The sequence below is a fragment of the Molossus molossus genome, unplaced genomic scaffold (genome assembly GCF_014108415.1).
Source record: "Molossus molossus isolate mMolMol1 unplaced genomic scaffold, mMolMol1.p scaffold_m16_p_19, whole genome shotgun sequence".
NCBI classification, from domain to species: domain Eukaryota; kingdom Metazoa; phylum Chordata; class Mammalia; order Chiroptera; family Molossidae; genus Molossus; species Molossus molossus.
In genome coordinates, this window is record NW_023425354.1 from 19628574 (window position 1) to 19653626 (window position 25053).

The 25053-nt window shown below is 50.1% G+C and overlaps 2 protein-coding genes across 3 annotated transcripts in view; both read left to right on the top strand.

Moving 5' to 3' along the window:
* RNF43 (ring finger protein 43) overlaps positions 1-14352 on the top strand; it is a 67518-nt gene extending 53166 nt beyond the window's left edge. For both annotated transcript variants that reach the window (XM_036268941.1, XM_036268942.1), the window contains 7 exons: positions 5988-6062; positions 6175-6306; positions 7221-7325; positions 8808-8969; positions 9481-9583; positions 10421-11776; positions 14062-14352. In XM_036268941.1, coding sequence (XP_036124834.1) covers positions 5988-6062; positions 6175-6306; positions 7221-7325; positions 8808-8969; positions 9481-9583; positions 10421-11776; positions 14062-14105 — 1977 coding nt within the window. In that variant the 3' untranslated portion in view covers positions 14106-14352. The remainder of the gene's footprint in view (positions 1-5987; positions 6063-6174; positions 6307-7220; positions 7326-8807; positions 8970-9480; positions 9584-10420; positions 11777-14061) is intronic.
* A 2591-nt stretch (positions 14353-16943) lies between these two features.
* SUPT4H1 (SPT4 homolog, DSIF elongation factor subunit) lies at positions 16944-20967 on the top strand. Its single transcript, XM_036268822.1, has 5 exons — positions 16944-17085; positions 17594-17700; positions 19445-19500; positions 19780-19833; positions 20234-20967. Exons 1-5 carry the CDS (start codon positions 16972-16974, stop codon positions 20299-20301), a joined length of 399 nt encoding a protein of 132 aa, XP_036124715.1. The 5' UTR covers positions 16944-16971; the 3' UTR covers positions 20302-20967.
* Positions 20968-25053: the final 4086 nt, after the last annotated feature.

Consider the following 25053-nt stretch of genomic DNA (forward strand, 5'->3'; position numbering starts at 1 on the left):
CCTGCGGCTAGTGCTCTTTGAGCTACTGAACTTTACTGGTGGTTTCCACCACCATAAAATGGGACTTTTATTTCCTACCCAAGCAATTATCGTGAGGATGAAAATAATGTATGTCAAGTGCAAAATGGTGCCTGAGCTACAACCAACACAAACCAAAAACACCACAGGGATTTAGAAGTACCTTAGCCATTGCTGTGACCTGGTCTTTCTTGACCTCTGTGGTCACTGCCCACACTTCCTCTGCCCCTGACCCCCACTGCACTCTCCCTGGCATCTCCACCCACCACTGAGTGGGAACCTCTGGTAGGAACTGCTCTGGCCCCAAGCTGTCCCACTGGTCAGGTCCAAGGCCTCCCTCAGCCCTCAACCTTTGACCTGACCTAGTAGCTCCAACTGTGATCCCCTGGCCTGAAGGGGTCTGTGAAGGCAGTAGGGTGGGTTTTTGAGCTCCTGCCAATATTTTTGAGTCCCATAGGCTTAACTGAAATATTTAATTTTTGCTTTTGATTGGAATTCTAACAATTCAATGTGTTAATACAAGTTATTTCATGGGAAAATGTGGCACGTAATAAATGCAGCTAGTTTGGTAAAATATATATTATAGATTTTTGTTGTTGTTGTTAATCCTCACCCGAGGATATTTTTTCTTTTCTTTTTTTTGAGAGAGTGGAAGAGAGGGAGGGAAAGACAAAGAGAGAGAGAGAGAGAGAAACATCTATGTGAGAGAGAGACATAGATTGTTTACCTCCTGTGCAACCCCAACCCTGGGGTAGGGCTCAAACCTGCAACCCAGTCACATGCTCTTGACTGATAATCAAACTCTCAACCTTTCCGTCCACTGGCCGACACTCTAACCGCCGAGCCAAACTGGCCAGGGCAATATATATTTTTAAATAGCTCAAGGGAGCCCTGGCTGGTTTGGCTTAGTGGTTGGAGCATCGACCTGAGGACCAATGAGTCACAGGTTCAATTCCAGTCAAGAACACGTACCTCAGTTGTGGTTTGTCCCCGGCCTGGTCGGGTTGTGTGGGAGGCAATCAGTCGATATGGCTCTATCACATCGCTGTTTCTCTCTGTCTCCCTGTCTCTTTCTCTCCCTCCCTCCCTCTATCTGATGATAAATAGAAAAATATCCTTGGGTGGGGAATAAAAAAAAAAAGCTCGAGGGAACCATGACAAGTTTGGCTTAGCAGTTAGAGTGTCGGCCCACAGACCAAAGGGTTGTGGGTTTGAATCCAGTCAGGGGCACGTGCCTGGGTTGCAGGTTTCATACTCAGCCCTGGTGGGGGTCGTGTGGGAGGCAATCAATGGATGTGTCTCTCTCACATGAATGTTTCTCTCTCTCTCTGTCTCCCTCCCTCCCTTCCACTCTCTCTAAAAGAAAAATCAGTGGAAAAATATCCTCGGGGGAGGATTAACAACAACAAAGAAAATAGCTCAAGGGAGGCATAGGTAAAGGGTGGGTCTTTGGTAAGGAAAGTTTGAAAGTCACTGACCTCAGTCAGCTCCGCTCTGACATATCCATTAGTGTCAGAGGTCCCTTCACCATTGACAGGCTGGGCCTGAAGCCCGGCCTCTCCACTGCCCCCCAGTGCTGCCTGGACATTTTAGCTCACTTCTCTGAACCTCTGTTTCCTCATCTGTAAAAGGGGAATGACAGTGGGACGGACATCACAGGTGGTTATGAGAATTCAGTGAGATGTCCCGATAGAAACTCTTCGCCTTATGCCAAGCACACAGTGACACTCAGTGAATCGTCTCAGTGTCACTGTTGTCAAAACAGAGCAAGGTCCGTTTTTCTTTCACTGCTGTCTTTCTCGATCTCTGAAACCCTCATCATAACTCTTCTGGATTCGTCCATTCTTGTCACTACCAGCCCCTCTCCCCCTATCTAGTCACCCAAACTGCTTGCTGTTTCTTTATTAGCAACTCCACAGCCATATTTGTGACTACACAGGCTTTATCACCTCGTGCCTGGACTAGAGCAGTGGCCCTTTGCCTGGGGGAAGGAGCTGGCTCTGGAGGCAAGCAGATGGGCATGAGCCTTGCCCCTCTTACTACAGAGACCACTATCTGGTAACCAGGCACTCACAAGGCTGAAGTCCTGGCTTTCCTCAACTCCAAAGAAGGCCTGATGCCCTGGTCGGTGTAGATCAGTGGTTAGAGCATCAACCTGTGCACCAAAGGGTCATGGGTTCAATTCCCAGTTAAGGGCATGCACCTGAGTTACAGGTTCAATCCCCAGCCCCAGTCAGGGTCATGTAGGAGGCAACCAATCGATGTTCTCTCTCACATCGATGTTTCCCTCTCTTTCTCTCCCATCCTCCTTCCCTCCCACTCTCTCTAAAAATCAGTGGAAAAACATCCTTGGGTGAGGATTAACAACAGCAAAAGAGAAGGCCTGGTGACCATCTTCTAGAGTTGTTGTGAAGAGTAAACAAAATCATGGACTCCAAGAACATCATGACAGCTGATGTAATAATAACTAATGTGTAAGGAACATATGCTGTGTGCCAGGCGCTATTATAAAGCTTTACATGGTTTAATTTATATAGTCCTCAAAACAATCCTGTGAAGCAGGTTCTGTTATTACTCCCAGTTTACAGAAAGGAAAACTGAGGCACAGAACAGTTAAGTGACTTGCCTAGAGTCTCAGTTAGTAGCAGATTCAGGACTCAAAGCTAAGCAGTCTGGGCAGAGTGGGTCTCAAAAAAGGTTATATCCCTTCTAGGTCCTCCTACCCTTGCTTTCAGGCCCAGGTGAAGCCCACCTCTTCTACTGACTCTTCCCTGATAAGCTCAGCCCAGCTAGCCAACTAGGAGCAGAATCCCTCCCTCCTGGCACACTGTCAGGGTCTCTGGCCATGCTTTTCATACAAGGTTTCATGGAGGTGTCTTGGGGAAGGGGGAAACCAAGGGTCCTTCTTACCCCCACCCCTGCCTGTTTTGTATATTTGATCTGTTTTATATATTGAAGGTGTGTGTGTGTGTGTGTGTGTGTGTGTGTTTGGGGGTAGTGGAGCGAGGGCTCTTTGCAGTGAAAAAAAGTTTGGAAACTACTGGTCTATTTCATTCATTTGTGTTCTAGAAGGTGGTTATCAGCATTATAATTTTATTTATATGCCCTGTCTCCACAACTAGGTTATGGGTTGTTCTGGAGGCCTGGCCTTCCCTGGTGTGATGCCCTGGGCACAGTAGTGCTCAGTGAATGTTTGACAAGGAGGAGATGTACAGAGACTGTCACTGTGTCTGGAGAGGAAGATCTAAGGCCCAGAGAAGTGCAGAGTGTAGTGTAGAATCCTGGGCTGTATTGGCTCTCATTGCTGGAGGCTGTGGGTAGCCTTGCTTGCTGCCCCTAGGGGGCTGGCTGACTCTTTGCAGCTCCCAGAGGTCTCTGGGTTGTTCTCCGTTACTCTCTGCCTTCCAGATTCCAGTCCCCTGAAGAAGTGCTTCTTTTTCTCCCTCCCTCCCACTTTCTCTATTACAGGTGGACTGAAGGGAACATGGATAGGTAGCCCCAGAGGCCTCCAGTCTTGCTTTTTGATTCCTAGAACTCTGAACACAGGCACCCACTGCCTGAAAGTCCTTTTTGTTTCCCCTCTTGGCCAACTTTCTCTCTTTGATCACTTTTACAACTTTGTAATTATGGGCTGTAATCGGCTGGGGTGTTTGAACGTCAGGGTAATTACTTTCCACTGTTCCTACCCCAATCCTTCAAAGAGAGAGGGGGGGAAGTAAGAAAATCTCCAGAGAAGGAAGTCTGTGCCCTTCTGTCATGTTCTTCCAGGCCAGGCTGGGTCCAGGGTCTCACTCTGGGCTCGAGAAACACGAGGCCCTGGCAGCATGGAGGATCCAGGAGTCTCAATTCTGTAACTACTGGGTGACCTCTCCACCCCTTGGCCAAGTCCTGGACTCGGAGATTAGCTGAAGGAGTCTCTCTCCTTCCCCCTGGGGCTGCTCCTCTACCCTGGCTTGGAGGGCTTGGGAAATTGGAGAGCTTTTTGCCTGGGGTCACCTAAGTGGGTGGACTTCCTGGGAGGAAGTGGGCAGGAGGGGGATGAAGGCCGTGGCCTCTCAGTTTCATCAGTAACTTCATTCTGGAGTCCTGTGAATTTCCAGTCCATTAGCCTGGCGAGCTTGGGCCTGGGCTGGGGCTGGGGCTGGGGCTGGTAGAGGCCCAACCCAGCTTCTCTGGGAGAGGAGGGAAGAGAAAAGTTACCCTCCTGACCAAAACAGGGCCCCACCTGAATGTCTCCACCATCGTCCCCTGGCTCCCCTGCCAGCAGGCTGCCTGTTCTGAGGGGCCCTTGGCTTTGCTGCCACCTGGGAGTAGGGTGCAGGGATCGGGAGCACTGGCCGCTCCCCTGGCCTGCCTGGCAGGAGACCTGCCCCAACAGGCTCTCTCCGGGAAGGGAAGCAGAGATCAAAGCCCTGAGAGTGTGAGTAAGCCCCAGCACTGGCTCCTCTTCTGCCACCACTACTTGCAGAAGGATTAACTCCTTCAGTGCCTTCAGGAAGGCCCCAAAGACTCCGTAGGCCCCCAGGGGCATGAGGGCCCAGCCTGATGCCATTCCAAGACCAGCCTTTGCTATAGGGAGGAAGTCTGGAGGCGGCTGTGCTGGGCAGGGAGACCAACACTAAGGCCAGGAGCGGTGTCTGCCTGTCGGTTTGCCCTTGTGCCTCTACCTGCCCTCAGCTCTTATCTCCTTTCTTTTACCCCACACCCAGAGCCCCTAGATTTCTGCTTTTTGTTCTCTTTCTGGCTCTGCTCTCTTCGCCTGGTTGGCTAATTCTGCTTCCCCAGCCTGCTCCTGGAGCCTTGGAGAGCATGTATGTGCACACGTGTACAGCTGTGTCCTTGTGGGAACAGCCTCTCAGGGCCCTCCACCTGAGTCTCTAGTGCCACCTCCCAGAGAGGAGATGCAGGGATGAAGCGCTGGACGGGGACTCCATTAAGTCCTTGAATTGGAGTCAGAGAAAGAGTTGGCAAAGTCGAGTGTGGCAGGAAGAGAGAACCCACGAGAAGAGCTGAGCCTGGGGCGCTGCCATGGAGACCGTGGGGAGGAGCAGTGTCCCAGGCTCTTGGAACTTTGCCTGAGCTGGGGGGATGCCCTGCAGTCTCCTCTTGTCAGGCAGAGCTGGACCCTGCAAAGCCCAGCTCTGTTCTGAAGCAGCCCCCTACTTCTCTGCTCTGGGGACTGGTCATCCTCACTCCCTAGGGTACTGGCCACACTACTCTCTGTTCTCACTCTTAGGGAAGGCAGACTGGTGGAATCCTGAAGCAGGGGCTACTTTATTTGGCCTTAGCCTTAGAGCCTAGTTGACCACCTGGCACCTACTAAACCCTTGTTAAAGATTTGTTCCATTACAAAAGGAAGGCCTGAATGTTGTCCTTGAGGGCAGTGGGACCTGGGTGAACTCAGGGCAGGGCAGGGACCCCTTACATGTGAGTGTGCAGGGGTGTGGTGTGTGCAGGGCTGCGGAGTGTGCAGGGGTGAGGTGTGCGCAGGGGTGTGGAGTGTGCAGGGCTGCGGAATGCGCAGGGCTGTGGAGTGCGCAGGGGTGCGGTGTGTGCAGGGGTGCGGAATGCGCAGGGCTGTGGAGTGCACAGGGGTGTGGTGTGTGTATGGGGTATGGAGTGTGCAGGAGTGCGGAGTGTGCAGGGCTGCGGATTGTGCAGGGGTGCAGAGTGCACAGGGGTGTGGAGTGCGCAGGGGTGAGGTGTGCGCAGGAGTATAGAGGTACGGAGTGTGCAGGGGTACAGTGTGTGCAAGGATGTGGAGTGTGCAGGGGTGCGGAGTGTGCAGGGGTGTGGAGTGCGCAGGGGTGCGGAGTGTGCAGGGCTGCGGAATGTGCAGGGGTGCAGTGTGTGCAGGGGTGCGGAGTGTGCAAGGTCCTGGGAAAGGGTGGACGTGTGAGGAGGTAAGGCAGGGCATGTATGGGCTGTGTCCTTCTCTGACCCAGCTGGGCCTCTGTGTGTCTCTGCAGGCCCGAATGGCAGGTGAGCGAGGAGCCAGCGCCGTCCTCTTTGACATCACTGAGGATCGAGCTGCTGCGGAGCAGGTACCCAGGGACAGTGGGGTGTTGGAGGAGGGGGCTGGAGGGAGGAAGATGAAGTGACAGGGGATGGAGAAGTCTGGACACAGCAGCCCCTGTGGGCACTTTCCCTCTGCAGCTGCAGCAGCCCCTGGGGCTGACTTGGCCCGTGGTGTTGATCTGGGGTAATGATGCCGAGAAGCTGATGGAGTTTGTATACAAGAACCGAAAGGCCCATGTGCGGATTGAGCTGAAGGAGCCCCCCACCTGGGTAAGCACTGCAGCTCTCCAGACCCTGCCCCAGCACCTGCTCTTACCCCCCCCCCACCCCTGCCTTTGTCTCAAGGCATCTCCCACCTTAAGCCCTTAGACTCCTGGAGCTGGAGAGACCTTAGAAACCCCTAGCCCAACTTCGCCCACCAGCTGTGTGCCTCTGGGCATTTTCTTTTCCTCTCTGGGCCTCATTTGCAGAAAGAACAGATGGGGCCTGTTGACTTCTAAAGCTGTTCTCAGCTCTGTGGTTTTGCAGTACAGAGCAGCAGAGCCGGAATGAAACCCTGGCCCCTGGCCCCTGGCCCCTGAACCCTGGCTGGTGTTTCTCTGCGGGCTAGGAACCTCACCCAGCTGCTCACTAGGTAGCTCCCAGCTCTCAGAGGGGTCCCTTCCCCTCTTTTTCCAAGCACAGGGATCTTCAGATAGTACCTTTCACAGCTTACATCTGCAGGGCCCTCTCCTACAAGTGCCGTGGGCAGAGAGGAACCACCTAACCTCACCTGCAGGTTCCTCCCACCTCATCCCCCTGCTGGGAGACTCAAGGGGACCTTTAGTAATCTTTTTTTTTAAATCCTCACTTGAGGATATTTTCTATTGATTTTCAGATAGAGTGGGAGGGAGGGAGGGAGGGAAGGAGAGAGAGAGAAACATTGATGTGAGAGAGACACATCAATTGGTTGCCTCCTGCATGACCCCAACCAGGGCCAGGGATCAAATGGCAACCAAGGTACATGCCCTTGCCCAGAACTGAACCTGAGACTCTTTGGTTCGTGGGCCCATGCTCTAACTGCGGAGCCAAACCAGCCAGGGCCCTTTAGCAATCTTTATGTCACCTGGGCTCCTGTGTTCCTGCCAAATTGGCCCAGTTCCTTCCAGAACTATGATTCTCTCCCTTTCTGCTCACTCCCCCAGCCAGATTATGATGTGTGGATCCTCCTGACAGTGGTGGGCACCATCTTTGTGGTCATCCTGGCTTCGGTGCTGCGCATCCGGTGCCGCCCCCGCCACAGCAGGCCGGTGAGCAGGGTGGGCTCCCTGGTGGAGGTGTGTGTGTGCATGTATGGGGGAGGGTAGGAGCAGGAAATAAAAGTGAGGAAAGAAGGTGCCTTTATGCCCATGAAACAATTTACATCTAAACACACATACATTTGGCTTTGTTGATTTCCTGCAGCCTCTCCATAGGTTTGCTTATTTGTTCATTCATCCAACAAATACACTGAGCTCCCTCCCTCGTATGTGCCAGGCAGTGAGCTCCCTCCCTCGTATGTGCCAGGCAGTGTTCCCGGGACTGGGGGTAGGCCAGGGAACAAAAAGGACAACAGATCCCTTCCCTCAGGAGCTTTCATTCTAGTGGGAAGGGACAGATGAACAAAATAAATAAGTAAAATATATAATATTTTAGATGGTGGTATGTGCTAGTGAAAAATAAAATAAATAAAATAAAATAGAAAGGGGGAGAAGGAATGCAAAGGGGACAGAATTAATTTTAAAAAGTAAGGCCAGGAAGCCTCATTGAGATGACATTACAGGAAAGACCCTAAATGGGTGAGGGGGTGACCTGTGCAGGTGTCTGGGGACAAAGTGATGGAGTGGAGAAAGCAGTAAATGTAAAGACCTTGAGTCAGAAGCCTGCAGGAGTCTGAGGAGCAGGGAGAAGAGCCTGTGACTGGAATGAGGGAGTGAGAGGGCAGAGCAGGAGGCAGGGACAGAATTCACAGGGCCCCATTGTATTGGACTGTTCAGGCCATCGTCAGGACTTTGTTTTGTACTCTGAGTGACGTGAGAGCCATTGGAGGGTTTGGACAGAAGGAGTGCCATGATCTGACTTAAGTTCTAACATGATACCTCACCTCTTTGTGGAGACTAGATTACAGGGAGCAGGGCTGGAAACGGAGAAACAACTAAGAGGCCATTACAGGAATGCAGGTGGCAGCAGTGATGGCTTGCTAGGGAGAGAGCAGTGAAAGTGGTGAGCATTAGTTCAGTTCTCCGCATATTTTGAAGGTAGAGCGAACAGGTTTACTGATGGGTTGATCATGGAGTGTGAGAGAGAGGAGTCAAGAACAGCACCAAGATTTCTGGCCTGAGCACCTGAAAGAATGGAATGCCATTCACTGAGATGGGGAAGACTGGGGGAGGGCAGGTCTGTGGTTAGGGGTGGCCAATTAGGACTAGAGAATTCAGTTTGGGGCACATTGGGGGATTGAGGAAGGGGTTGAACAGAGTTGGACATGCCAGTTAGATATCCAAGTTGAGATGTTATGCAGGTAGTTGGATAAAAATTTTCTCCGTTGGTCATCAAGGGCAGGACAGCTGGATGAGTGGGGGAGCTGGGGGAGAAGGCTTGGCCTGCTTGGCAGAGCCATATATGAGCTTGAAGGGGACAAATTTTCAAAGGTAGTCGATTGACCACATGATCTATCTGGGTGACCGGGAACTGAGTACAAGCTGGGGTCCAGGGGTGAGGGACCCCATTCTGAGCCCTACCCTTTTTCCCAGGACCCCCTTCAGCAGCGAACAGCCTGGGCCATCAGCCAGCTGGCCACCAGGAGGTACCAGGCCAGCTGTAGGAGGGCCCGGGCTGAGTGGCTAGACTCGGGGAGCAGCTGCAGCTCAGCTCCTGTGTGTGCCATCTGTCTGGAGGAGTTCTCTGAGGGCCAGGTAAGGCAGGGTTTGTGGGTCACCTCTGTGACCAGGTTGGGGAGGGAGACTGGAGCTTGGGGGAGGAGGCTGGTGCGGGTGCTTTGGCTGCATCTGTGTCCTTTGTATCCTGCACGGGGCAGAGGTAGGGGACAGCTCTGGGGTTTGGTTATTTTTCCGGTCTTCCAAGGAAAGAGAACTGTTGTTTGTTGAGTGTGTACCATGTGCCAGGCTCTGCAGTGGGTGCTTTAGATGCATTATCTCCTTTTAGTCTCATGACCATGAGGGGTGAGGGTAGATTAGTTTTTTATCCTTTTGCACAGCAGAAAACTGCTAAGAAAATTGCCCAAGGTCATGCAGCTAAGTGGCAAAATCCAGTTCTACCTTATAGCCCATTCCTTTTCTATTCTACTAGGAGGTCTTTTGCAAGTAGATGATAGCAAAATGGAGAGGGAATTAGGGGGACATCCTGGTTCCTGGAAACTCCTGTAGCTACAGATAACTTTGGTTCGGGCCCCCCTGTTTTCTCCAGGAGCTACGAGTCATTTCCTGCCTTCACGAATTCCATCGTGCCTGTGTGGACCCCTGGCTGCACCAGCATCGGACTTGTCCCCTCTGCATGTTCAACATCGTAGGTAGGAGGTGGGCCAAGGTCTGCTCTGTGTATGGGCAGATGGGGCGAGAACCTGGCTTCCCTGGGAAAGTGGGAGAGAGCAGCACTGCCCCAACAGTTCTTTAAGCTGTGCACTGTTCAGGCAAGGAATGCCTGGTCTCAGGGAAAGGGCCTTCACATCGCAGACACCTTTATTATTCTAAAAATTATTTTTACGACAACTTTGTTGAGTCTAAATCTGAATTTGTGTATTTATTATTCCAACTTTCTGGCAATAAATTATCCTATTCTAACAAAGCCAGGATATTATGACAATTTTCTAAGAGATGTAAATGAAATATCTTTTTTTTTTTTTTGTACAGATAGAGTGGGAGGGAGAGAGAGAAAGAGAGAGAGAGAGAGAGAAACATCGATGTGAAAGGGACACATCGAGTGGCTGCCACCCACATGACCAACCAGGGCCGAAGACAAACTGCAAGCGAGGTACATGCCCTTAGCAGGAACCGAACCCGGGTCTTTCCGGACCGCAGGCCAACGCTCCAACCGCTGAGCCAAACTGGCCAGGGCTAAATGAAGTATCTTAAGGAAAAGAGCCTTTTTCTAATTCACCCAAAGGTACAGTGTGGGCTTGCAGTGGGCTGGAAGAGCAGGGTTGCCGTGCACAGCGGAACTCCCTGGGGACAGCCTGACTGGAGGGAGCAAGGGCATCCCAGGGCATATGCAGGTTAGGAAGGTCCTTGGTCCTTCCGACTGGGCTCGCAGGCTCCACAGGCGCACATTGCTATGCTGTGGCCACACCTTTCTGAATGCACCCTCCGTAGGTTATACAAACACCTGTGCTCTTGGTTCTTTCTTCCAGAGGGAGATTCATTTTCCCAGTCCCTGGGACCCTCTCGATCTTACCAGGAACCAGGCCGAAGACTCCACCTCATTCGTCAGCATCCTGGTCATGCCCACTACCACCTCCCTGCTTCCTACCTGCTGGGCCCTTCCCGGACTGCAGTGGCTCGGCCCCCACGACCTGGTCCCTTCCAACCATCCCAGGAGCCAAGCCTGGGCCCTCGGCACCACCGCCTCCCCAGAGCTGCACATCCCCTGGCTCCAGGCGAGCAGCAGCGCCTGGCAGTGGCCCAGCACCCCTTTGCACAGGGCTGGGGTCTGAGCCGCCTCCAGTGCACCTCACCGCACGCTGTCGCCTGCCCCGCACCCCCTCGCCGTGCCAGGCCTCATGACAGCAGTGGGTCTGCAGAAAGCTACTGCACAGAGCGCAGTGGCTACCTGGCAGATGGGCCAGCCAGTGACTCCAGTTCGGGGCCCTGTCATGGCTCTTCCAGTGACTCAGTGGTCAACTGCACGGACATCAGCCTGCAAGGCATCCATGGCAGCAGTTCCACCTTCCGCAGCTCTCTCAGCAGTGACTTTGACCCCTTGGTATACTGCAGCCCTGACGGGGAGCCCCGGGGGGAGGAGGCTCAGCCCAGCCTGACCTCGCGGCCCCGGTCGTTGGACTCGGTGGTGCCCAGAGGGGAAGCACAGGTTTCCAGCCATGTCCACTACCACCGCCATCGGCACCACCACTACAAAAAGCGCTTCCAGTGGCATAGCAGGAAGCCTGGTGCAGAAACGGGGGTCCTCCAGTGCAGGCCTGCTGTTCCGTGGACACAGCCCCAGCCAGAGCCGCCTTCTCCTGATCAGCAAGCTGCCAAATCCAACACTGCAGCCCCGTCAGGGCAGCTCCCCAACCCATCGCGGCCCAGGGCCCTCACAGAGCCAGCCCCAGAACTAAAGGATGCTTCCAGCCCCAGTCCCAATCCCAGCAGTCTCTTCCACTTGCAGAAACCCAGCTTCCCTGTCCGACACCCGCAGAGGAAACGGCGAGGGGGTCCCTCAGAGCCTACCCCAGCCTCTCGGCCCCAGGACTTGACTACACATTCAGCTTGCCAGATTTTCCCCCATTATGAACCCAGCCTGGCGTACCCTTGGTCCCCAGAGGCCCACCCATTGATCTTTGGACCTCCGGGCTTGGACAGGAGGATGCTACCCGAAACCCCAGGCCCCTGTTACTCAAGTTCACAGCCAGTGTGGTTGTGTCTGACTCCACGCCAGCCCCTGGGAGCACACCCACCTGGGGAAGGGCCTTCCAAGTGGAGTTCTGGCACCCCAGAGAGCAGGCCATGCCCTTACCCACACTGCCAGGTGCTGCCAGCCCAGCCTGGTGAGTTTTCAGGGGAAGCGGGTGTGGTGGGGAGAGGAGACTAGAGCTGTGTATTGCAGAATGAATTAAATCAGACAGCAAGGGTTGATGGAAGCTGAAAAGTGTACAACAGGTGTGACATTCAAAATACTGAACGACTGGCATAGCATAGGATGCTGGCCAGAGTGCTCTGGCTCCGCCAGGTGTCTTTCTTTGGTCGCCAGATCATAGAGAGATCTCAGGGAAAGTCCTAGTGTGGGGGAGACATTAGAAAGCACTTGGGATCGTTTGGGGCAGCAGCTCAAATGGCAGTGTTTCAATATTTTAATAATTGGTACAGCTGTACCAATGCATACAGCTCAATGTTAGCTTTAAATACAAAGAAGGCCAAGAAGTATTCCTTGCCCTTGAGAACATGGAGGAGAAATAATTACTGATAACCATAATACCAGGCCATATGAGAAGAGCTATGTGAATTATGCAAAAAGAAAAAAGGTCACGAGCAGCCCCATGGGGCCTTAGGTTTTCTCTTGTCCCCTGGGATAAAAGAACAGATAGGGCTTCCCTTTGTTAATAAAATGGACCTCATGTTCTTGGATCAGTGCATTGCTGTTACTGTATTACAACCAATGGTGATCATGTAAATCCTCAACTTTAAGTTGGTATTTATTTGCTCAAGTCCTCCTCTTCCAGAGCCTTCTACCTCCTGATCTTCCCCGCCTCTCCCACTGTGTGGATGATACAGTTCTTTGCCTACAGACTTCTCTAGGAGGATCCTTTCGTCTAAAACGGGACTCAGAGGTCTTGAAACATAAGACCTCAGAGTCTAAGAATCCTATAGGCAGGACCTGAGAGCTGCTATCATTCATTCATTCCTGTCTTCCTTTCCCCCCTTCCTTTCTGTATTGTATGCTTGCTATGTGCTAGGCTCCAGGCTAGGCTCCAAGGACATGAAACATAATCAAGAGATCCAGGTCCATGAGGAGACAGGCAAGCAAACAGTTACAGTAGAGAAAATACAGGGTGAGGCAAAAGCAGGTTTACAGTTGTTCATATGGAAAATAATGCAATAATTAGTTAATAATAATACAAGAATAAGCTCTGTTTCACGTGCTCACAGCTGTAAGCCTACAAGTCCTGTAATTGTTTCCACAGAGCCATGTAATGCAGGCTTTGGCCATGTGTTTGATGGTTCCATATGGACCCTGTCACGTGTGTACTCTCAGTGCTGCCAGTGACAGACCACCACCTCCCCTCTCTCCCAGTCTCAGAACTAGTTCCAGGGACTCCCTTTGTCCCACTCCTCAAATCCAATCAACACCAGGTTCTGTTAACAGTATCTCTGTGCGCTTTATCAGATTCTCCTCCAGTGCTTATGACCCCTGCCCATGTCTTAGGTGCAACCTACAGATTGAGGCAGAACCTCCTAACCCTTCCCTTCCCTCTCACAGGGCCCTGAAGGCTGGGCACTGCACATCAGTGTCGTGTCCTGGAGAGCGGTGCAGCACAGCTCCCTGCCCGCCCACCCTCTGTACTCTGCCAGGGTCATCTTCCTCAGATACGCTGTCCAGAAATCCTCAAATGTTCTGTTTTGTCCACTGTAAAGAAAAATCCAACCTGGTTTGGCCTTCAAAGCTCTAGCACCATCTAGCCTCCATCTTCCTTCCCAGCCTTATTTTCCAGTCTTCCCCTTCCCTTCCCTTGCTCCATGCTTTAGCCAAACTATGTTGACACTTCTTGCAGTTTTTGCAGCACAGACTATTTTGCTGCCTTCCTACTCCCATAATTCCAATTCTTTCCTATTCCTAAAGGACCAGCTCATTTATCTCCACTTTCAGGAAGCCCTTCCTGATTATTCCACCCGGACATGATCTCTCTCCTTTCTCCATTCATCTCTTATGACCCCAGTCCTGTCCTACTGGCATAATTGCCATTTGCACACAAGCTTCTCTCCTGCAAGGCTGTCAGGTTAGCAGGGGCTTACTCTTTTTGGTCTTCAATTTGGCACATGTTGGCAGGCCAGATTCACAAGTGCTTAATAAATATTTATTGAATAGTATGATTGAATGAATAGTAAATGTTGGCAACACACTGATTGCTATATATATTTCTCTTTCTCTAGATTTTTCTCTCCCCTGTATCCCAACTGGAGCCCCTCTCAGTTTTCAATCTAATCACCCCTCTGGACACTTTCCCTGTTTCCCCCTCTCTGTGACTCCCTCCCAGCCATACTTTCCTGAAGGTGGTATAAGCAAGGGGCTGTGTGACCCTCGGTGACCTCTTTCTTCCCCTCTCTCTACATGCAGGCTCAGAGGAGGAGCTGGAGGAGCTGTGTGAACAGGCGGTGTGAGAGTCCAGGCTTACCTCCAACCAACAGTGTGCCCTGGATGACTCAGGGCCTACTGGGCAGAGTCCTGCTCCTGAGAGAAGAAAGGATCTCTAAGAACACCCCTCTTATCGCCATCCTTTCTGCAACCACTGGAAGAGGAGTGGTGATAGCGGGAGGCAGGAGGTGTTGTTTCCTGCTCCCAGCTCCAGAGCTTGTCTGCAGGACACCTCTGCAGTGTAGCAAGTCTGTGTCCAGCAGGGAACCAGCTACTGTCTGTGTGGGCTGGCTCCCTTGAAGGCTGTTTTTGAGAGCAGGAAGCTAGGTATGGGTAGTTAGGTGTTATAAAGGTGCTGCTCCTTACCCCAGCCCCAGCCAGTCTCCCTCATCCAAAGCCTCATGTTCATACCAGCCATAGGTCCAGCTGAATGCATGACCCTTGTTCACCTCCTTTCTTGGATGTGTCCTGCTCACCAGCTTTGGCTCCTCCTTGGTGAGGCTGCTGTATCAGCGCCAACCTTGGCTCTTATCATTTCCTTTCTTTACAAAAGGATCAAGAGCTAAGGTGACCCCTGAGCCCTAAGAGCAGGGTGGGGTCGGGGGACTCTACAGCTTCTCCAGGCAGTGCCCACACCCATATATAAGGAAATGTGTTTTTCTCTTCTTGTCCTTAATTTTCAGATACACTATATTAAGTCAGAGAGGAGGCCCTGGGAAGCCAGAGTATGGAATCCTCTCCCCAAGGTGGAGCCTCTGATCTTCAAACTCCCCTGTCACTCCAGCAGCCCCAATTCTCCAGGAGTCGGGGATGGAGGGAGTGGGAAGGAAAACTTCCTTGGAGATCTCCTGTCTCAAAGTCTCAAAGTGAGCAGAAAGAAGAGGATTTCTGTTGGACTTCATCTAGGAAGAGGGAGAAGGGAATACAGATAGAAAAGGCAGACTTACAGCTGAACAAGGACAACAAGGAATTCTTCTCTGGGAGTTTCCTCTCAGAGCAGGGATGGGGAACAGGAGAGAACAAAGGGAAAGCAAAGTGGGACCCTTGGGTTTATATGTTCCAGAGGCTCAGCTTCCCAGTATAAGCCATACAGGCCAGGGACACACAGGAAGGTGTGCATGTGAGAGTCAAGTTGGAGCAGGAAGTCTGGTCTGAGGAGCTGGTACCAAGTGGGCAAGGGCTGACGGGCCTCCTTAGGGTGACATGCACCCCAGGGCAGCTTGACCATTGCTGGCCCCTCAGGCATTATCCCATTTGGAATGTGAATGTGGGAGCAAAGTGGGCACAGGTCCCCACCTGGGAAACTTCCCTCAGAGTCAGTGGGGAACTGGCACCTAGGCACTCACATGGTTATTTATATCTGAACCAGACAGAAAGACGCTTGAATCAGGCACTATGTTGAGAAATGTATTTATTTGCTAATATATTTATCCATAAATGCGGTCTGGTCTTGTGGTTTTGTTCTGAGTCACTCAGGGTAACAACATTGTCTTCTACATTGACAGAAATAAATTATGATATCAGAGGCGAGGCTCTGATTTATGAAAGGATAGGGTAGAGTAGGGGGCTTGGCAACAAGAACTCCTTTGCAAGCCTCTAAAAGCATGGTTAACTGAGACCAGGGAAGAAGGCATCACTGGATTCTCACGGTGGTTCAGTCTGTATTATCATTGCACTCTTGACCTCACACTCTAATGCATGACACTGCAGTGACTTTCTTCGTGACCTTGGGCCTCACTTTTCCACCCACAGAATGAGTCTGCTTCGCAGCTGTTGCAGAGCTCCCCGGAGGTAACAGTGAAAGCATGTTCCAAGTGGAAAGGGTTCAGTGACAGCGCACATGCTAACCCCAGTCGCAGAGCCCCCTGAGCACAGCATGGGACCCGCACAAGCAGCAGGCCTGCCTTGAAGAGGCTCCAGTTGTTAGGAGGCCTGGCTGGGAGGACAGAACAGCAGGGCCTAAAACCATCTCACCCCAACTCCCATCAGATCAGCACGGTGCCTGGGCCTGCCTACACGGGGACTGCTGGGGGCCAGCAGAGCTGGGCCTGGAGAGGCCTGGCTTTCCTCCCCACAAAGCACACTCCCCCTTCTGCTTCTCTGGGAAGGTTCGGTAGGGGTGGTGGTTATCTGGTGCCCAATTTTCAACCACAGACCGAGCAAGGCATTTAGCTTCCTACAGGGTAAAATGTAAAAAAAATATAAATAAAAATAAAGGACACTTAATCTCGTACAGATGTTCTGAAGTAAAAGAACTGTCTAAATGCTAAAAGCTACACAGAATATAAATTATCAGCTGGAACAAGGAGACGTACGTAAAGAGTTTTTAAAAATAATTAAATGTGCATTTTTTCCGCCCCGCCGCCCGCTCCCAGGCCAGCATTCCTGTGGACGGCAAATGGACACCCTATAATGCTCCCGCAGTTAGGAGGGCGGGGGGCTGTCCCTGCACTGTCTTTTCGTCTCTGCAGAGATCATCGAGAGGGAAACAGTGGACTCTGGCCCTGCACTTTTAAAACGGGAGGACAAAAAAGAATCTTGGCTGTCAACCGGGATCCTCCTAAAAGAACTGGCGCGCGGCCCGGTGCCAGCGGCCTACATCAAATGGCCCGCGCCGGGCGTGTTCCCGCGCAGGCGCCAGCTGCGCCGCCCCTCCCCCAAGGGCCCGCCCACAGGCCCAACGGCCGCCCCGGCCTCGCCCTCGCGCCGGCCCAGGTGGCGGGGGCGCGCGCCGGCCCAGGTGACTCCCGGCTGGCCCCGCCTCCAGTTGGGAGAAACCATCTCCTAAGGAGGGGGTAAGAACGGGGCCCGCGGCCTCCTACACCGGAAGCGGAAGTCGGAGACGCCGGAAGTTATAAGCATTATGGGTAATTTGCTGTTTCTATTCTGTGGATGAAGCAGCCGTGGAAGCCTCTTGTTATTTTTGTGTCGGAGACGATGGCTCTGGAGACGGTGCCTAAGGACCTGCGGCATCTGCGGGCTTGTTTGTTGTGTTCGCTGGTCAAGGTATGCATCCAGGACCTGGTTGTAGGGGGAATAGGGGACCAAGTTGGGCGAAAGAGGGCGGAACGGGGTATGGGAAGCTGCAGAAGGCCATTGTTTACATCGGTAGGAACAGATCTTGCAGCCGTAGGTACTGCCGGTTTTACATGCCTTTGAACCCTCAACTCTTAGCACAGACCTGACCCTTAAAAGACGTTCAGTGAACTTGTATTGGATCTGAATGACATGGGAGTCAGAGAAGCGTGGGGATCAATAGCAGAGGAGGTAGTTGGAGAGGGTGCTTGACCCTGAGGAGACTAGGAACAGGCATAGGTAAAGCGCAGTTGGGAACAAGAGAAGGAGGAATGTGGGTATGAAACTTAGGGACTGTGGGAGTGATGAGTGGGAGGCCTGATGAGACAGAGCCAACATAGGGAGTCTTCTACTTGACCAGCTAGAAGTATGGAGAAAGCTGCTTTTTCTTTTCGTCTTGTTCATATTCACTTATCTTCTTAAAATTTTTTCCTCGCAGACTATAGACCAGTTTGAATATGACGGTTGTGATAATTGTGATGCATACCTTCAGATGAAGGGTAACCGAGAGATGGTATATGACTGCACCAGCTCTTCCTTTGATGGGTAAGCCCCTTTAGATTTCTTTATTCACTTCTACCTTACCTCCACACCACACCACCAAGTAAATATGGGGCAGACTCTTGATACCATAATCCGGATTGATCTCAAAGTTATTTGAGACACTGTCCAGTACAGTAGCCACTAGCCATGTGTGGCTTTGAGCACATGAAATGTGGCTAGTCCAAATGGAGATAGGCTTTAAGTGTAAAATATATACCAGATTTCAAAGACTTAGCATAAGAAAAAAGAATATAAACATCTTAGTTTTTTTGTACTAATTACATGCCAGTGTGACAGTACTTTGGATATATTGGGTTAAATGAAGTATATTATTTGAGTCAAGTTTACCTTTTTGTCTTCATTGTTTTTAGCATGGCTACTAGGAAATTTAAAATAACTTGTGTGACTTTCATTGTATTTTCACTGTACGTATTTCCATTGGACATTTCTCCACTAGACTGAGCTCATTAATGGTGGTAGGGTAGGGACTGTGTATCTTGTGCACTGGGACCTGGCACAGGGCCTGGAAGGTTATGGATGCTTAATATATGTTTGTTGAATGCATGAAGTACTTTCTGGAAATGAAGAGGAGGGAAGGTACAGTGATGGTAAATTATTGCCCTGAAGCTGATGCCTTTAGATATCTATAAGAAGCCCTATAAGAAAGTTTTCTCTTGCCAGGCTGGTGTGGCTCAGTGGTTTGAGCATAGTCCCATTGACTGAGAGTTCCCAGTTTGATTTCTGGTCAGGGCACATGCCCTGTGTTGTAGGCTCCATCCCCAGTAGGGGGCGTGCAGGAGGCAGCTGATGGATGTTTCTCAATGATGTTTTTATCTCTCTCCCTCTCCTTTCCACTCTCTAAAAAATCAGTGCAAACATTTATTTTTTATTTTTTCAATTCTCACCCAAGTACATTTTTCTATTTATCTTCAGAAAGAGTGGGAGGGAAGGAGAGAGGGAGAGAAAGAGAGAGAGAGGCATCGATTTGAGAGGGACACATCGACTGGTTGCCTCCCACACAACCCCTACCAGGGCCGGGACAAACCGAAACCAAGGTATGTGCCCTTAACCAGAATCAAACCCGTGACTCATTGGTCTGTGGGCTGACGCTCCAACCATTAAGCCAAACTGGCCAGGGCAATAAAAACATAATTAAAAAAAAAGAAAGAAAGAAAAGTTTTCCCTTGTCAAGATTATCCAATGGGAAGAATAGTAAATGAGATAAACCTAAGTAGCCAGGTCTGATTTTCCTTCCCCAAGGTAGGAGCCAGAGGGCAGTATTCTTTGGGGGTTAAGAAGATACTATTGTTTCTGTTATCCTTAGGCCAATTAAGGGTTGAAACACACATTGGGCTTAATTAAACCCAGTACTTAATAAAGTTCCTTCAAGGTGGACCAGCTCCATTCCTTCTTTGATATCTTTTAAGGAAGAATAGAGGATTGGGCAAAAAGATGTCGTAGGACCTTTATTTTCTGTGTGTACAAGTGCACACTCAGATACTTAGTCCTTTTGCTCATTTGTTAGTATCATTTAAAAAAATAAATAACAAACCAAAATGAAGTCACTTCTGCTAAGCCATGGCACCAAACTGAAACTTAATAAGCAACCTAATCAAGATTTCAATCAGTCCCGGGTTTCCTCTCCTGGAATTGTTGTGCTGGCTGGGAACAGAGTAAAGAGGGCAGTTCCTCCATTTTTCTCTTTAGTAGGTGAGGCTCTGGCTGATTATTTCTTTTTCCTTTCTAGAATCATTGCAATGATGAGTCCAGAGGACAGCTGGGTCTCCAAGTGGCAGCGAGTTAGTAAGTATCTCCCTTTCTTCTTATCCCGGACTAAGGATTGTTGCTGTCTCTTGGTCTGATGGGGGAGTCTTAAATCAGTGGGTGAGTGGCTTTCAGAGTGAGAAAGATGGGGTTGTAGGACAGACAAGGAAAATGTCCGGTGCCCTGTCATTTAATATTTGTAGACAGAAGAAGCGATTGCTTTTCTTTTGGAGTTGTAGCCTTTCTTTTATTTGTAGCTTAAGCCTCTATTTGGTCTTTAGTCTTAACTCACTTTCACTGCAATCTCTTTTCTTTCAGGTAACTTTAAGCCTGGTGTGTATGCAGTGTCAGTCACTGGTCGCCTGCCCCAAGGTAATAATCATAATAGAAGCCAATGTTTATTCACTGTACCAAGCTCTGTGGAAGTTCTTTATGTGAATTATCACCAGTCATCATAACTCTGAGGGAATCCAGGCACAGAGAGGTTAAATAACTCGCCCAAAGTTACCCAGCTAGTAAGTGAGGAGCTAGAATTTGAACCCAGGCATTCTGACTCCAGAATCCTTGCTTTTGACAACTACAGTGTGTTTCTTTTTCTTCTCATTCTTACTGAGTGATTGCCAAACACTTGCCTGGATCTTCATTGGTAACAAGGCAACCAAGCGGGACTTTCAATGAGTAGTCTAGGAGTTCCTCCCTGCCCCCAAAGTGGTAGCTGAAGGACCTTTCTTATCTTCGTCATTCACACTGCCGTTTTCTTATTGTGCCATAGGAATCGTACGGGAGTTGAAAAGTCGGGGAGTGGCCTACAAATCCAGAGACACAGCTATAAAGACCTAGCAAGAATCATGGCTGGTAGCGTCTTTGTTGCTGACTCCTGCCTCTGCTTATTTATTGTTGTGAAACTAAATGGACAGAACTTCAGATACTCCTCATTCTTCAATTCTGAGGCTCAACAGACTGTTGAGAGAGCAGCACAGCGTATTCCTGGGACATTTACCTTTTTTGGACTGCTGGTGGGGGTGGGAGTGGTGGGGGTTGGTGGGTTAATAGAGTGAATTGAGTGTGGAGTAAGGTGCTGTTTTTCCTACCCACAGCCCTGGGCTGCCTCCTTGCCCGTGGGCAGGACTCATCAAATGCCAATAAAAGTGAACCCATAGCCCATGACAGATGTCTTGCCTCCTTTTCTCTTAGCTGGGCATGGTAAGAACTCACTTGCTCTTTAAGCATCTTCCCAGAGCAACAGAGGCCCCTGCTGCGTGAGCCTCCAGGGTTGCAGCCTTTGTGGTATGCTTCCTCGGGTCGCATTGGAAGGTCTGCTGTCTGGAGTCTAGGCAATCCCATTCTGGTAGTCCTGATGTCTGCGGGTTGCCACCTTCTGCCCTCGACCTGCACAGCAGGTGTCCTTTGAAGAAATACTGAGACTTAATTTTCTTAAAATATGTTTTTGATTTTTTAGAAAGAGGAGAAGGGAGAGAGAAACATTGATATGAGAGAGAAGCATCAATTGGCTGCCTCCTGTACACCCCCTTCTGGGGATCAAGCCTACAACCTGGCATGTGCCCTGGCCAGGACTCGAACTGGGACCTCTCAGTCCATGGGATGATGCTCAGTCCACTGAACCATACCACTGGCCTGCCTTGGACCTAATATTTGTTACCACTTGACCAGGTTTAATACTTTCATTTTTTTCTTTTATGTCTGTTTTCTTTTTACTGCTCTTCCTATACCTTAGGCCAGCCAGTGGCACCTGTGACCTCCCCTTCTCCCAGTTACCCACATCCCCCTAACCAAAGACCCTCAAGTAGCTGCTGGGTCTTGGTCTGGCTAGTTTGTGCCTCCATAGGAGGTGGGCTGCTGCCTTCTCCTCTGGCCTAGTAAGGGGCCTTAAATGATGTCATGTTATTGGCCAAAGTGAGATACTTGTTTTGGAATTAAAATTTTACCATAAATCCTTAATTTCTTAATTTCCACAAAAAATCCTGTTAGTATTCCCGTTTTGATTTCCCTAGGTTTCATGTTCTCCATCTGTAAAATGAGAGTGGTTACTCTGCCTATTTACCTTAGGTTTGTGATTATAAAAATGAAGCAATGTGGAAATTCTACAACTTAAGTTTTATAAAAGTAAAATTCATTTGCTCTCTCTTTGTGTGTGTGTGTGTGTGTTAATTCTCACCTGAGGATATTTTTTCCATTAATTTTTAGATAGAGTGGGAGGGAGGGAGAGAGAGAAACATCCATGTGAGAGAGACACATCAACTGGTTGCCTCCCTCATGACCTCAACTTGGACTAGGGGTCCATCCAGCAGCAACTCAGGTACATGCCCTTGACCAGGAATCAAGCCAGCGACCCTTTGGTTAATGGGTCAGTCCTCTAACAGTTGAGCCAAATTGGTCAAGGCTATTTGCTCTCCCTTTGTTAGCCATTCTTCAATATAAACAATAAGTACAGTCAAAATAGTGGGGGAAATACCCAGAGCCACCACTGCAGGGTGCACTCTGACTCATTAGCAGAGGTGCCTGCACTGGGGCTTTGTGTCTCTTAGCCACCTGGTGTTGCTAGTGAGTCAGTGTCTTGTTAACCTGTGGCCTGGAGTGACCAACCTCTCCCTTTCCTTGTCCTCATAGGGCCATGGGAAGGAAGCCGGGATTGGCCGGCTGCTCCTGTCTTCACTCACAGGTCCTCAAACTAGAACTATTTTTCTCTGATGCCTTCAGGTTCTGAGGAAATGGTCTGTAAACCCCAATTCCAACTGAATTTTTCAAGGACTTTCCCAGCAGCAAACTAAGTTCCAGCGGTGATGGTTTCTGTTCAATTTCAATCTGAAAGGAGCTTTGGGAAGCAGCCCTCTCAGGCTAGAGCTTACATCCCAGAGGGAAGAAGTGGGTTTCAGCAAGAGTGCCCAGGCTGTGCAGCCAACACCCAACTTTCACTGGCTTTCTCAAAAAGTCCCTTGGAAATCCCCGATCGCTGTCCTGCGTGTCTGACCCGGACGTGGCTGCTTAGTGAGAATGGAAACAGTTGTGGGGAGGGGAGGCGAGAGAAGCTGTGCACAAATAACCACACTCTGGCGGCCCCAGCCCCGCACTGAGCTGGGGCCTTAACTGTCAGCTTCGCAGGAAGCGAAAGACACAGGCGCTGGTGTGGTGGGGGAGGGGTGGCTCGCTGTGACAGGAGTTCACAGATTCAGTATGCCAAGTGGGCTCTGCCTAGGAGCTGCTTCTGAATTTGCTTCCGTAATTTCTCTGGTCCTTGAACCTGCTTGTGGTGCCACTTAGCAAGAAGCTGAAGTGGACTGTTGGTTCTTCAAGGCTCCCTGGGAGAGAGCAATGCTGTGTGAAAGAGGATTCAGGTGCTAGTAACTGCTGCCGTGCTCACTGTGCCTGTCCAAGTTTCAGCCCCATTCTGACAGCTGAGATCCCACATCTGCCCAGGGTTGTGGTCTGTTCTAGTTTGACTTCTCTTCTTCAGAAAGGCAAGGCTCCTCCCTAGTTCAACAAGAACAGGCTCAAGTCAGGCAGATTAGAAACAGTAATGACCAGGCTGCCTTCCCCTTGCCCGGGTATTCCTCATTCTCCACTCCCCACCCACCGCAGGCTGTGGGGTTAGGGTGTCTCCCAAAAACAGGGGCTAAGAGGCAGTGCATTGCTGAATGCAGCTTCCAGCCCAGGGCAGGGATGGGTAGTGATAGAATAAGGGTCAGAACATTCTGGTCTTGGAGGGGAGCAGTTTCTCTAAGAGTAATGGGGATGGGCAGATGAAGGCCTAAACTCAGGCTGGGCTCTTCAGGTTCAGGGATTGAGGCCTCACCCCTCTGGGCATAGCTACTACCTTCTAACTCCCAGCCTGTCTATAACCTGCTATTTAATCCTCAGGTCCCCTCCTGATACCTGATCTGTGTAAAAGAGACGGGTAATGTTTAAGAACAGACTAATGACATCTTGCTTTGTCTGGGAGTCTGGTTTAGGTTTAGTATCAGTAAAGCCTTTCATTTAAATAACATTTTACAATTGACAAAAGAGCTTTTATGTCCATTATCTTATTTGATCCTCACCAAATCCTTGTGCCCTAGTTCACATCCTTGTGTAGTGATGAAGAGTCTGAGGCTGAAAGAATTACAGTGACTTAGTTATGATAAGAAGTAGAGCCTTCGCTCAAAAAGCACATTGCCCGTGCCCAGTTTAGGGCTGCTCTTTCTGACAGTCATCCCCAAATTTGGCAGGTCTGCTCCCTTCATGTGTATTCCAAAGAACCAGCATGAGACCACAGCTTGCTGAGTGACGGTTACATGTCCCTGCACGCTGAGCACCCCAACCACCCTGTGTCCAACATCTACATCTCTGGTTCTCAAGTCTGAAATTAGCCAAAGATAGGCAGTGAGGGGACATGGCCCAAGAAGAAAAACCTTGGGATTTCCTCAAGGATCCCTGTGTTAAGTTTTGGGAAACCAGTCAGTTCTCCAGTTTCCTCCTGGAGGAGTCCTGTGTTCCACTCCAGCAGCTACGAGGTACCTGCTGACCTGTGCCCCACACCCCCTGACTTCTCCTGCTTTTTTCTACTTGCCACCTCCCTCCCCCCATCTTCAGCCCAGTCATGGCACCTTCACACACCACTGGAACACTGAGACTGGTGTGATGAAAAGGCACACGTCCAACTAGGGGCATGGTCCCTGCCTCCCAGCCCTGTTGCCTTCACCACCCACCAGCCCTGACTTTTCTGTCACTTTGCATCTTATAAATAAAGTTTCCTTTCTATACAGTGCAGTTTAAAAACTCTAGTGTAGCCCTGGCTGGTGTGGCTCAGTTGGTTGGAGCATCATCCCATGTACCGAAAGACTGTGGGTTTGATCCCTGGTCAGGACACATACCTAGGTTGTGGGTTTGATCCCCAGTTGGGGTGTGTATGGGAGGCAACCGGTTGATGTTTCTCTCTCACATTGATGTTTCTCTCTCCCTTTCCCTTTTTCTAAAATCAGTAAAACTTATCATTGGGTGAAAATTTGAAAAAAAGAAAAAGAAAAACTTCTAGTGTTGGGGAGCAGGACAGTGGTTACCTGTGAAAGGTGGGAGTGGAACATGGCATGAGGGGCTCATAAGGTGCTGGTTATAGTCTCTTTCCTGATCTGGATGCTGGTTACATAGGTTGGTTCACTTTCTGAAAATGTATTGAGTTATGCAGTTATGATTTGTGTTGTACAAACATTTCTGTTTGTACGTTACACCTCAAAAGTTCTCTTAAGAATGCAGATGGCCATCCTGTCTAGGATAGTTGTGAGGATCACAATTTAGGTAAAAGCAATTTGAGAACTGTAAGGGACTAAGTGTATCTAAGGCATTGTCATGATACAAAATTGTCCACCTCTAGACAAGTACTAGGTCAGTGTCATCCCTCTAGCATTGTTGGTCAATAGATGTTCCAATACACCTATCATACATAAATATATCAAAGCAAACATTTCCCTGCAAGCACCTGGTTTTTCATTTTAATCTCTTCCTGTTCTCTCATTTTTTATGACTTAAGGTTTTTTGTTTTGGTTTTAAAATATATACTTCCTGCCCTGGCCAGTTTGGCTCAGTGGTTGGAGCGTTGGC

What these genes read in the sequence shown, in the direction of transcription:
- SUPT4H1 (XM_036268822.1), top strand. Translation starts at nt 16,972, where the DNA reads ATGAAGCAGCCGTGGAAGCCTCTTGTTATTTTTGTGTCGGAGACGATG. An exon ending in CTCCAAGTGGCAGCGAGTTA is followed by an intron (nt 19,501 to 19,779) that starts GTAAGTATCTCC and finishes CTTTTCTTTCAG; the next exon opens with GTAACTTTAAGCCTGGTGTG. An exon ending in CACTGGTCGCCTGCCCCAAG is followed by an intron (nt 19,834 to 20,233) that starts GTAATAATCATA and finishes ATTGTGCCATAG; the next exon opens with GAATCGTACGGGAGTTGAAA.